The 13,582-nt window shown below is 47.2% G+C and overlaps 1 protein-coding gene and 1 pseudogene across 1 annotated transcript in view; both read left to right on the forward strand.

The window, feature by feature from the left end:
- The first annotated feature begins 2,191 nt into the window (after positions 1-2,191).
- LOC137300055 (ralA-binding protein 1-A-like) lies at positions 2,192-3,423 on the forward strand (annotated as a pseudogene).
- Positions 3,424-7,838: 4,415 nt separating this feature from the next.
- Positions 7,839-13,582, forward strand: part of LOC137300226 (death-associated protein 1 homolog) — a 28,809-nt gene continuing 23,065 nt past the window's right edge. The window contains exon 1 of the mRNA XM_067969324.1: positions 7,839-8,051. Within this exon, the coding sequence (XP_067825425.1) occupies positions 7,991-8,051 (61 nt within the window). The 5' untranslated portion in view covers positions 7,839-7,990. The remainder of the gene's footprint in view (positions 8,052-13,582) is intronic.

Genomic DNA, 13,582 nt, shown 5'->3' on the forward strand with positions numbered 1-13,582 from the left:
ACAGTGTAAGTGCTGCACTGCCCCATGGGAAATGGCATTCTGTGCATCTCACCATGAATAAACACACAGCCGCACAAAGCTCCACTCTTCTTGTGTGAAGGGCGTACACTGCAGACAAACAGGTATCGTCAATACTCAACCCATCAACAGGAAACTCCTGGACTCAGGAGACAAGAGAAGCAGCTAGCAGGGGGGGTGGAGAGGGAAAGAAGATGGGGAGAAGGGGGAAGGGTAAAGATGGAGGAAGAGGTGGAAAAGAGGGGAAAAGAAAGTGAGAAAAAGGGAGATGGGGAGGGGAGGACGGATAAGATGGAGGGAGAAGGAGGACAGAATAAAGGGGAGAATGCAAAAAAGGGGGAAGAGTGAAAGTGAGAGGGAGATATAGGAGCAGAGGGGAAAGATAGAGGGAAAGAGTGGGAAAGATTGAAAAGGAGAGAAAGATGTAGAATGAGAGAACAAGAGCAAGGTGTAGAGAAATAGAGAGAAATGGGCAAAGAAAGGGACAGAGAGAGGAGTGTGATGGAAATAGAAGAGTTGTCCAGTTAGGTTTGTGCATCTTGTTTATGTATCAGTGAAACAGAGTGAGAAAGGGACGTGTGTAAGGAACAGGATGTCGAGAGCTCTGAATCCAAGATAGGGATAGCACTTTAAGAAGGTGGTGCCGCTTTAAGAAATTGTTGCCTTTAATGACTCCCGGCCTGTAAGAATAAAAGGCCGGGAAATGGTTTAGTTAGAGGGGGACGTTTGAAAAGTGATGTTGTTCATCACTGCAAGTAAAGACCTCATGTGGGTGAATAAACCTCACTTGTTTTAGGATCTAGTCTGTGTGTAATTATGATGTGGAGATGCCGGTGATGGACTGGGGTTGACAATTGTAAACAATTTTACAACACCAAGTTATAGTCCAACGATTTTATTTTTAATCCCACAAGCTTTCGGGGGCTTTCCCCTTCCTCAGGCGGTGTGGAAGGGGAAGGGGAAAGCCCCCGAAAGCTTGTGGGATTAAAAATATAATCGTTGGACTATAACTTGGTGTTGTAAAATTGTTTACAAATGTGTGTAATTAAGCAGTGGGCCCTGGGCCTGCATCAACTGGTTACATGTGTCAGGAGTGGGATCTTGGCAATCTGAAAAAGACCAAGACCCACCATCATGGAGAAAATGCTGAGAGTGTCCATTCAGGCCATGTTGGAACAACGGGAGTGATTAGCATGATTAAGGGACTCCAACCTGAAATGAATTGGATCATGAGGGAGAAGATGAGGCAGTAAAGCAAGTTCCTGAAGGTGCAGGGAAAGCAGTTGGTGAATGGTGAGATTGTCACAGGGCCTGAGGTGGACAATCACAAAACTGAAGAGGGAAATGTGGTACTTCCCCACAGAGAGGACAGAACAAGAAATAACCAGGGTCGGAGACTATCCACTCAACCAAAGAGGAGGAAAAAGCAGAGACCATGACGAGACTTTGGAAGCCAGTCCAGCAGAGGATGGGGAAGGCCAGAGGCTACATGTGAAGAGCCTGTTAAAACTACTTGAGCAAGTGGTATGGAAAAAGGTTCAGACAGAACCAAAGAAGCCACACCTGCAGAGATTGCTGAGGAAATGGGAGCAGAGCAAGTTGCTGGATTCAGAGAAACCACTGAAATCAGTCCGGCAGTGGGAGTGTCTGAGATTGTATGCAGTGAAGAGGCCAGAGGAAGTCAGCCCAGTGGAAGTGGCAGTAGATGAGAGTAAGTCTGTGTATGAAGACAAAGATAATCTTGAAATTACAAAGCAGGAAGAGATTGAAGGGGATGTACAAAAGATGACAACTGACAATGATAAAATAACACAGGAGCAGTTTACTGCAGTCGAGATTGTGCAACGAATGAATGATTGAAGCTGAGAACGTGGAAACAGAAGTGACTGGAGCAAAATCTGAAGAGATCACTGAAACCTATGAAAGAACTGATGAGGAGCAGAGAATGAGGGACAAATAGTGAACCATTGATTCCAGCAACTGAAATTACAGAACAAGAGCTGAGCATTGAAGACCCATGAACAGAAACAATTGGAATCCCCATTTCTGAGGATGTAAAGAAGGTGGGAACAGAAAGTGTTGAGGCAGTTTGTGATGAGACACTTAATGTCAAGCAATCAGTGCAGCTTGAGGAAATTGAAGAGGAAATCTAAAGTGAACTGATGAGAATCAGATGTGTCTGCACCGAAACAGTGTAAAGGCACAAAGGACTGATGGAGCTCAAAAAGAGGATGATGTGGCATTAGCCAATGGAGTGACTGAAACCTGTAATCAAGTTGGAGTCTCCTGGAGATTTGGCCTCCACTAAAACTTCAGTTGAAGGAGGCAAAGAAAAATCAGAACCTCAGAGACCAAATAAGGATGAAACCCAGAGAAAGGTGGAGGAAGATTCCTCTGGGACAAGGGTGAAGCCAGCAGGAGGGGCTGGCTGGACCAGAATGGAGGGACGTACGGCAGTTCAGGCAATGAAGCAGAGAGCCCATCGAGGCCTGAAAAGGCCAAAGGACATCCATGTCTTCCAAAAGCCTAGTTTCTCCAAGAAGAGAAGCCAAGGGATGAAAAGTCCAAAGATATAACAGCAACAGAGGTTGTTAAACAATGAAGAGAGATAAAGAAAAGAAGCCGTCTGCTCCAGACCAGGTGGATCCAGCTTCCCTCAGGCCTACCTTTGGGTGGTCCATTGGCTGAGGTTGCTGAGATGACTATACTGTATGATGGGATCCAGCTGCCAGCAGTTTTTTCAGTGCATTAACTGCATGGAGAATTATGGCATGAAGTGTGATGGCGTTTGTAGAGGATCAGCTACCAAATCAAATGCTGATGAGCTGAACGTTGTGTTTGACTGTGAAGAGTCTCCCAGTCTGGAGGATTATGATGTAAACCTGGTGGCCAGCCTATCTGAGCTGCCTGAAAATGTTCTTACTAAGAAAGTCATGATGATGTGGTTTGACAGGTGGAAAAGGCAGGGATTGTGAGTCCAGGAATGCCAGTCTCTGCTAAACAAACTGCTTGTATCCAATTTCCTTTTTTCTTGGCTGATCATCCACATGGACCATGTCATTGAGAGAGAAAGTGAAACAGAAATGAATGTCCAGAATATTTCCATGGTCCTTATCCCTACTGAACAGATCAGTAACCGTACAGGGCCTGATCTTCACTCATGGCAGTGAGCTGCTTGGGCCGATCGAGCTGAATCCAGTAATGAAATCACTTCACTGGTCTAATGTGGCAATAATACCAGCCTTGCCTGAGACACAGGAGCATTAAGGAAGAAATTCGGCAGTGGGAATTTCTGTTGCGTTGCTTGCACAGGGACCTACAGGTCAGCATAAAGAACTTTGTCCTTTAAAGGAGAGGTTGTGGGAGGTGCAGAGAATTTTAACAGCACTGGAGCGCAGATTGTGAAGTGAAGCTTGCCCAGACGGTGAGTGTCCTGGGAGGAATTTACCAAGACTATGGCCTTGTGAGCTCCCTAACAGCAAACCATATAATGCCACTGTAGAGTACCAGGAGCAGTATGGACTGCAGCTGTGAAAAGATATTACCAGAAACTTTCCCGGGCTGTTAGTTCCCTGACTAAACAGAGACCTCACTATCCTGAGGAAATAAGATCACCGAAGGTGGACGGGGCAAATGGTATTGGCGCATGAAAGTTTCAGGAATTGGAGCCTTACCTTGCAGGAGCTGCTGTTAAAGGGACTTTGTGAGGGTACAAGGAGCAAACTCAATGACCTCTGTGGAGCAGAGTTTGTAAAGTTCAACAGCAGCCACCTGGAGGCTTAGACGTGAAGTTAATTGAACGCAGCTTCTCATTTGACTGTGATGAGGACAGAATTGTAAACTATTATATCGACCAAACCAGATGCTTCCCCCTTCTGGAGGGAGAGAAGATTGCAACTTACTACATTTCTAAAAGAGCTTCTTGCTAAGGCAGATCTGGACTTGGTGCAGATTGCCGACGCAAATAGTAGCTCAACAAGATACAACATTGGAACTTAGTGCCAATCACAACATCCTGCAGATTGATGCGTGTCGAGGTCGAGCGAGTCAAGTTGCTGTGGCTGATGGAGCAAAAAATGAGTGGATAAAGAAAAGAAATGGATAATTTTGGTGAGGGCAAAGTGGAGAAGTGATGAGCTCACAAGGAGAATGAGGAGAGATGGATGGTCAGCAATGTGGAATCATGGTGACCAGAGCGTGACGTGGGTCCTAAATGAGTTTGTCAGGCCAAGCACAAATCCTTGGGGCCTCAGATGTTGCATCCAGAGAGTCTTGGTAGAATGACCTTCCACTGGAGTTACAAAACATAGGCCTGGGTGCGAGGCCGTTTAAAAGGTGTGCAAACTGAGGATCATCTGCCCGGTCCATATGGACAGATACTTTGGCTGACAAGGAAAGCTCAGGAAATGTTAGAAGCCAAAGACAAACGGATGGCCAGGGAGGTGACAAATTACAAAAAGACCAAACAATCAGAGAGCCTTCTCAATAGGCACAGCAAGCAGTTGAAGAGAAAAGCAGAAAACGTGAAAGGTAGACCCCAGGAGCGATGGGTGTTTGATCATATGCTGTACATAGAGTTACATCGAATGTACAGACAAACAGGCCATTCGGCCCAACGGGTCTATGCTGGTGTTTATGCTCCACACGAACCTTCTCCCTCCCCTCTTCATCTCACCCTATCAGCATATCCTTCTATTCCTTTCTCCCTCATGTGTTTATCCAGCTTCCCCTTAAATGTATCGACACTATTCACCTCAACTACTCCTTGTGGGAGTGAGTTCCACATTCTCACCACTCTCTGGGTAAAGAAGTTTCCCCTGAATTTCCTATTGGATTTATCAGTGACTATCTTATATTTATGGCCTCTAGTTCTGGTCTCCCCCACAAGTGGAAACATCTTCTCTACGTCTACTCTATCAAACCCTACCATAATCTTAAAGACCTCCATCAGGTCACCCCTCAGTCTTCTGACTAAAGAAAAGGGCCCATCTGTTCAGTCTTTCCTGATAGGTATCATCCTTGTGAATCTTTTTTGTACCTTCTCCAGTGCCTCTATATCCTTTCTATAATATAGAGACCAGAACTGTGCACAATACTCCAAGTGTGGTCTAACCAAGGTTCTATACAAGTTTAACATAACTTCCCTGCTTTTCAATTCTATCCCTCTAGAAATGAACCTCAATGTTGGGTTTGCTTTTTTTATGGCCTTTAACCTGCGATGCTACTTTTAGCTGCAGAACTTCCGTTCGAAACCTCACGCACTCTGCTACAGACTTCAGGAGGCCGTTAGCAGTTCCCAAACGACTGTAAAATTGTGCTATGAACTTTATTGGGCATTATTTTGCAGTTGCTGTAATCCCTTATTCATAGAATCGTACAGCACAGGAGGTAATTCGGCCCATCGCGCCTGTGAAAGGAGCTGCTAGTGTTTCTTGAATTGACCCTTTATAGGAACTGGAGGAGGCCATTCAGCCCATCGAGCCTGTTCAGCCATTCAATTAGGTCATGGCTGATCTGTATCTTAACTCCATTTACCTGCCTTTTTTAGTCCCACTCCCCCTGCTCTTTCCCCAGAGCCCTGTAAATTTTTCTCCTTCAAGTATTTATCCAATTCCCTTTTGAAAGTTATTATTGAATCTGCTTCCACCGCCCTTTCAGGCAGCGCATTCCAGATCATCACAGCTCGCTGCGTTTTAATTTTAAAAAAATTCTCCTCTGGTTCTTTTGCCAATTATCTTCAATCTGTGTCCTCTGGTTACCGACCCTCCTGCCAGTGGAAACAGTTTATTCTTAGTTACTCTATCAAAACCCCTCATTCAGAAGTGTGTGACCACTCGGGGACACTGGGCAGGGGCTGAGTCCAGGGTCCCGAGGGAAGTGAGGGAGAGACAGTGGCCCGAGGACTGGAAGCTGTAAGTTTGTTTCACTGTGGTTGGATCTGATGGGTGGCAAATCTTTTTTTTTGTCTGATTTATTTAGTCTGTTAGTAGGTGTCTGGCTCTGAAACTTTGCAGAAAGAAAGGCAGCAAGTTAAATTTACAACAAAAAGTCCCCCCTGAACCAGTGGGTTTTACAAGGTTGAGTAAAATGAAACTGAGAAACCCACAGAAACAAGAGAGAAAACAAAACCATCAGTGAAGTTTCTGGATCTGTATCGGGAAGGCTACAAGATTGAAAAGACCAGAAACTCTCAGGAATCTGAAATCAAATCAGAAAACACAAAGAACGCAACACATCAGAGATCTGAAACTATTTCCTCTGGTCGGGGGGAGTCCAGAACAAGGGGGCAGAACCTTAAAATTAGAGCCAGGCCGTTCAGGGGTGATGTCAGGAAGCACTTCCTCACACAAAGGGGAGTGGGAATCTGGAACTCTCTCCCCCAAAAAAGCTGTTGAGGCTGGGGGTCAATTGAAAATTTCAAAACTGAGATTGATCGATTTTTGTTGGGTAAGGGGATTAAGGGTTATGGGGAACAAAAGGCAGGTAAATGGAGTTAAGATACAGATCAGCCATGACCTAATTGAATGGCTGAACAGGCTCGAGGGGCTGAATGGCCTCCTTCTCTTCCTATGAAGTGTCAGCTCTAGAAACACTGGCGACTCCTTTCCCTTACAGATCTTGCTAGTCATGCTGTGAGTTCCCAGTCAAACTTGTTTTAATTATAGATTTATATAAAACCCTCACCCGGACCTTCACTTCGAGACTCAGAAGCCCAGTCTCAGGGTAATTCCATTGGACCTTTGCCAGAATGAGCTGTCCGCCTGTCCAATTTCCCTTCCCCCTTCCCCCGACACGGCCTGCAAGTGGCAGTAAACGGGAGTAAAATTTAACCCAACATCTGCCTCTCCAGCCTCCCCCTCCCCGACCCCTCCATTATCTCCAAACCGTCCTAACGTCTGCCGCCCACATCCTGTCACACACCGAGCCTCACAGTCCATCAGCGCCGGGGGACGTAGACCTCCCAACCCCCAACACACCAGCCTCTTCCTCTTCAAACCCCTCCCCGGCCTCATCCCATCCCACACCAGCCTGACCCCTCACCCCCACCCCATGTCTCTGGCCTCCTGTGAATTCCCCCACCCCGTACCCTGCCAACACCCCACTTCAGCCTTGGTGGGGGGAGGAGCTGAGAGTTTGATTTGATGACTGGGGCACTCCAACAGATGAAAGTGGGGAAATGGAGCTGAGTGTCACACAGGAGAGGGAAAGGGAGCGAAGTGAGAGGGGAATCCTGGATCCCCCTCCCCAATCCTTTCTCTACCTTCGCCGCACCTTTCAAAACCCTCCTTCAAGCCCATCTCTGGCCAAGCTTTGCCACTGGTCCCAATCCCTCTCCCCCAACCCCCCAGCGACACTCGAACCTCCCCCCCTCCTGCTCCTGTTGTGTATGGACCATTGCTGTATGTTACAGACACGGTGCCAATGCAAGCTGTTAGCACCACTGTTCATTAATCCTTCTGAGGGACCCTGCAGGAGCGGGGAGGAAAGATTTCCTGACGCTTCCTTGTTGCCGAGAGAGGACACAGTATCAGGGAGAACCTCCCACTCAGAGTCAGATCCTCCCACACCTCCCCCAGGCAGTCAGTTCATTCGATCAACCCAAGTTATTAAACCCTGCTCCGGCTAAATGCATGGTTAGAAAAGCTATCAGTGCAGTTTATTAACACCGTGACCCTCAGCCCTTTTTGAAGCTGAGGGGTCTTTAAGAGGGTCTCCAGTCTGTGACCCCCCCACTCCCTCCCTGCATAAAGCAGCCTGGTAGAGTTTCCTCCCCTGTGTCAGGGAGCTGAGTGGAATCTCCCTGGTCAGATGGTACTGTTTTCATCCTGGAGTCAGTGACAGGAAGCTTCAGATTTCTCCTCTCTCTCCCTGTCTCTCTCTCTCTCCTCCTGTGGAGCTCAGCTCTGCTCCTCCCTCCCCTCCTCCCCCTTTGATCTGTTGTTGTGTCTCCTGCCCATTGCCAGGCGGAGAAATGTCCTCCCAGCCCCCTCCCAAGGAGAAGATCGAGATGAAAGCTGGACATCTCCCGGCAGGTTGGATGCTTGACTTGAAAGGGCACTGTTTAAAGTCGCACTTTATATTTTGGCTTTGATCTGGTGGAGTGAGGGGGTTCGCACTGGAATGATGCAGAGTTGATCTGAGTGTCTAGTTCAGGAACCTGTTGCTGGGACAGGACACCTGTGGTTTCACCGTAGAGCTTTGTACCCAGGTTTAACAGGGAGCCGTAGTAGGTCTTTGGTAGGGTATTAACCGGGTATTTACTGGGTATTTACTGGGTATTTACCGGGTGTTTACTGGGTATTTACCGGGGGGAGGGAGTTACAGGTGAGACTCTGAGAGTAGGGGTTAAGGGTAGTTACTCAGATTGGCAAAAGGTGGGAAGTGGTGTTCCACAGGGATCGGTGCTGGGACCACTGTTGTTCACAATTTACATTAATGATTTGGACTCGGGGATTGGAAGTACAATTTCAAAATATGCGGATGACACCAAACTGGGGGTTGTAGTTAATACCGAGGAGGACTGCGACAAAATACAGGAAGACATTAATAAACTTACAGAATGGGCGTGTAATCGGCAAATGAATTTCAATATAGATAAGTGTGAGTTGGTGAATTTTGGTGAAGAATAAGGAGGCCACACACTGCTCGGATAATAAGAGTCTAAATGGGGTAGAGGAGCAGAGGGATCTGGGGGTACAGACACACAAATCACTAAAAGTAGCAACCCAGGTTAATAAGGCCATAAAAAAGGCAAATCAAGCACTGGGGTTCATTTCTAGAGGGATCGAATTGAAAATTGGAATTTGTCTGCCCCAGGAAGCTGTGGAAGCTACATCATTAAATAAATTTAAAACAGAAATAGACAGTTTCCTAGAAGTAAAGGGAATTAGGGGTTACGGGGAGCGGGCAGGAAATTGGACATGAATTTAGATTTGAGGTTAGGATCAGATCAGCCATGATCTTATTGAATGGCGGAGCAGGCTCGAGGGGCCGATTGGCCTACTCCTGCTCCTATTTCTTATGTTCTTATGAAAAGCAGGGAAGTTATGTTAAACTTGTATAGAACCTTGGCTAGATCACACTTCTTGTCTCCATATTATAGAAAGGATATAAAGGCACTGGCGAGGTTACAAAAAAGATTCACAAGGATGATACCAGAACTGAGAAGGTTACAACTATCAGGAAAGGCTGAACAGGCTGGGGCTCTTTGCTCTAGAAAAGAGAAGACTGAGGGGTGACCTGATAGAGGTCGTTAAGATTATGAAAGGGTTTGATAGGGTAAACATAGAGAAAATGTTTCCACTTGTGGGACAGACCAAAACTAGGGGCCATAAATATAAGATAGTCACTAATAAATCCAATAGGGAATTCAGGAGAAACTTCTTTCCCCAGAGAGTGGTGAGAATGTGGAACTCGCTACCACAAGGAGTAGTTGAGGTGAATAGTGTAGATGCATTTAAGGGGAAGCTGGATAAACACATGAGGGAGAAAGGAATAGAAGGATATGCTGATAGGGTGAGATGAAGTAGGGAGGGAGGAGGCTCGTGTGGAGCATAAATGCCAGCATGGTCCAGTTGGGCCGAATGGCCTGTTTCTGTGCTGTACATTCTGTGTAAGCTGTTTTCTCCTGTTCTGAGACGGGACCAGCACGAGCTGCTGATCGATGTGCTCTGATGGGCTGCGTCTCTGAGCTTCACACGGGGGTGCAGAGATGGGAGGTGATTCTATCTCTGCCTGTCCCTCCCTCCCAGTGGAGGAGCTCTGGCTTCTGTTTAGACCCAGCCCACAAAATCAGAGGCATAGCCGATAACTCATCGCATGGTGCAGTCTGCTGGCACTCGGGCTGTTACACCCCTCCCCCACACGATAATGTCTTATCTCGAGGGGGCTGGAATACAGAGGGGTGGATGTTATGTTATAGTTTATATAAATCTCTGGTTAGACCCCACTGGGAGATACTGTGTTCAGTTCTGGGCACCGCACCTCGGGAAGGATATATTGGCCTCGGAGGGGGTGCAGCACAGATTCACCAGAATGAGACCAGGGCTAAAAGGGTTAAATTCTGAGGTCTTGTATTCCTTCGAGTATAGGCAATTAAGGGGTGATCTAATTGAGGTGTTTAAGATGATTAAAGATTTGATAGGGTCGATAGAGAGAAACTATTCCTTCTGGTGGGGGAGAGTCCAGAACAAGGGGGCAGAACCTTAAAATTAGAGCCAGGCCATTCAGGGGAGATGTCAGGAAGCATTTCTTCACACAAAGGAGAGTGGGAATCTGGAACTCTCTCCCCCAAAAAAGCTGTGGATGCTGGGGGTCAATTGGAGCTTTCAAGACTGAGATGGATAGATTTTTGTTGGGTGAGGGTATCGAGGGATATGGAACCAAGGCGGGTAAATGGAGTTAAGATACAGATCGTCAATGATCTAACTGAATTGCGGAACAGGCTCGAGGGGCTGAATGGCCTCCTCCTGATTTGATATTCCTAGAACAGGTGCAGAGCTGTATTTCTGTTTGAATATAATGTCTTTAAAAATGGGGTAGAAGTTCGTTAAGGCCTGTTCTTGGGCATGAAACCAAAGGCTCTCAGAAAGCAGGCGCCCAAACCGGGAGGCCTGAGGATCACCTGAAATTGGGCCTCATGTCCTCATTTGAATAATTTGAGCAAGCTGCTGGTGTCTGTCGCCCTCCACAGGCAACTCGGCCATTGCTTATCGATCAAGTTCGGGTTGCTTGCCTCACTCACAGAGGCCCTCAGGTAATTACTGGGGTGTGGACGCGGGCTGGCCAACAGAGGCCCCCCAGGAGTGCATTCCTGCCCCTCCCGTCTCCACATCAAGCCACTAAAATAAACAATCAGGTACCTATTTGGTGTCAGTCACTTGCTAGGCCGCATCCCCTGGGGAGTATGCCCAACGCCCACTCCGCTCTGGGCAGCCCAATTTGGCAACGGGGCCCTAAAACAGGCCTTCGACCTCTCGTTGCCTTGTGCAAGAGACCTAATGCCTGCTTTAGGTGACCACCAGAGATTACAACAACAACTTGCATTTATATAGCGCCGTTAATATAGTAAAACGTCCCAAGGCGCTTCACAAGAGCATAAATCAGACAAAATTTGACACCAAGCCACATAAAGAGATATTAGGACAGGTGACCAAAAGCTCGGTCAAAGAGGTAGGTTTTAAGGAGCGTCTTAAAGGAGGAGAGAGAGGCGGAGAGGTTTAGGGAGGGAATTCCAGAGCTTAAGCCCCAGGCAGCTGAAGGCACGGCCGCCAATGGTGGAATGATGAAAATCAGTGATGCCCAAGAGGCCAGAATTGGAGGAGCACAGAGATCTCGGAGGGTTGTAGGGCTGGAGGAGGTTACAGAGAGAGGGAGGGGCGAGGGTCATGGAAGTACTGAAAACAAGGATGAGAATTTTAAAATCGAGGTGTTCCCGGACCGGGAGCCAATGTAGGTCCAGAGTCACCTGAAGAAGGTTCCAGTGAATTTAGCAGGGCCCCAAACACTCGTGCAGGCTGTCGCACAGCTAAACTCGTCACCGTTACGCCCGTTTTATGCCTGAAAAACAGGCACAACACATTCCAATTTCTACCCCAATGATTTTCCAATCCTTGCAGAGTCTGCTGCCCTGCGGATGCACTGCACGGTTGAGTATTGAGCCTCGCACTGCAGGAAGGTCTCGGGGTTAATCCCTGGTCTGTTCTGAGTTAGCTGATCTGAGCCAGGGCAGGGGGGAGCTTCAAATCACATCAGGCCCCGGGGGGGAGGAGGGGGAGGGAGAGAGAGAGAGAACCTTCTGCTGCAAAGCACATGTTTGTGGCATCAGGTGGTGAGAGGATTGGGTTCAGCTGTTATGCTCTTCCCCCCCATAGTCGAATAGTCTAGGATCACAGACTGGTCTCTTGGATGCGATGCTGGTGGGATTTCCATTGCAAGTGGAACTTCCCAGCGAGAATCAGCACCTTCAAGAGCGGAGGGGAAGGAATCGGAGGGAAATATCCCTTTATGAAAGATTAGTTTGTTTTTTGCACTTGTTAGCTGTTCCATGGGCAACAGCTTTGGACCAAAACTGAGCCAGTTCTACCACGGAGAGATCTGTGTTGAAATCTCCCTGCCCAGGTTGGTGTAAGATGCATCAGGAAGTCGTGACCTCACCTACACGAGAGGTCTGTTTACAGCTGTTTCTACCTTTTTAAACAGGAAAACATCAGCTTTGTAACATTCAGGAGTTCTGGCCTGACTCTAAACACTTGCACCCGAGACACTCCCCTTAACCCCCCCCTCACTCCTGAGCAAAATACTAGGAGGGTTTGTGGACAATCCTTCTCACTTCTAGTCTCCAACCTGTTGCCCCATCACAGCCATGTTCTCTGTCTCTCTCTCTCTCTGTAACCCTACCCTGGTCAATTCTCTTGTTCTTCTAAGCTCCAAACCACCTGTCCTAAACACTCTTCCCCCACCCTATGTTAATCGCCATATAGTCACTTATTCGAACTCATTCTTTCCCAGGACCTCAAAACTGAAACTCCTTCCCTCCCTCCTACAATCTACAGGGTGTTAAAACACACGCCCGGCTTCAACTGACTGCGACTCGCACGGAGTCCTCGGGGGACACGGGGAGAGGGGAGGGAGGTGTCTCTGTGCTGGTGCGACTGATTCTCGCTGACTCCAAGTTCCAGTTTGGTTGTACTGGTTTTAGGAGCTTCTAAGTTTCTTTTCTGAGATAACAAGGAACGTGTGAAGATTTGTGGAGGGGACGATGTAACAAACATAACACAACAATAGGAAGTTGGCGATTGGCAGCACCAGGAGTGCTCAGTAATGGGTGCCTTTCAGACTGAAGGGGATATGAAACACTGGAGTCCCCAGGGGTCAGTGTTGGGACTAGTCATCTTCTCAATGTATAGAAATCGTTTGGACTTGGGTATAAAGGGCTCCGACTTCTTGTGTTCTTTAGATTTGTGGTTGGGATCAGATCAGCCATGATCTTATTGAATGGCGGAGCAGGCTCGAGGGGCCGATTGGCCTACTCCTGCTCCAATTTCTTATGTTCTTATGTTCTTATGTTCTAACATCAAAATGTATTTATGGCACTAAAATCGGGAGAATCATTAAGTGTGAAGAGGCCTGTAAGTGACTTCAGGGGGGCACAGAGAGGTTAGTAGATTGGGAGATAGATGTCAGATGAAAAATAATGCAGAGAAATGTGAGGTGATGCCTTTTAGGAGGATGAATAAGAGGAGAGGAAATAGATACTAAATGGTAAAACTTTAAAAGCAGTAAAGGAGCAGAGACCGAGGGGATCAGATTCACAAATCTTTAAAAGTTGGACAAGTTAACAAAACAAGGAGGGTAAATTGATAAAACTGTAAAATAAAACATAGGTTCCTTGGTTTTATAAATAGAGGCAATAGAATCCCAGCGGTCGTGTCAAACCTTCACAAATTATTAGTTAGGCGGCAGTTAGAAAATTGTGACCAGATTTTTGGGGCCCTTTACCTTAGGAAGGACATCAAGGCCACGGTGCAAGGGCAGGAGAGATTCACTGAGAGGATCACAGGGA

Source organism: Heptranchias perlo, chromosome 30 (genome assembly GCF_035084215.1).
Source record: "Heptranchias perlo isolate sHepPer1 chromosome 30, sHepPer1.hap1, whole genome shotgun sequence".
Lineage (NCBI taxonomy): Eukaryota > Metazoa > Chordata > Chondrichthyes > Hexanchiformes > Hexanchidae > Heptranchias > Heptranchias perlo.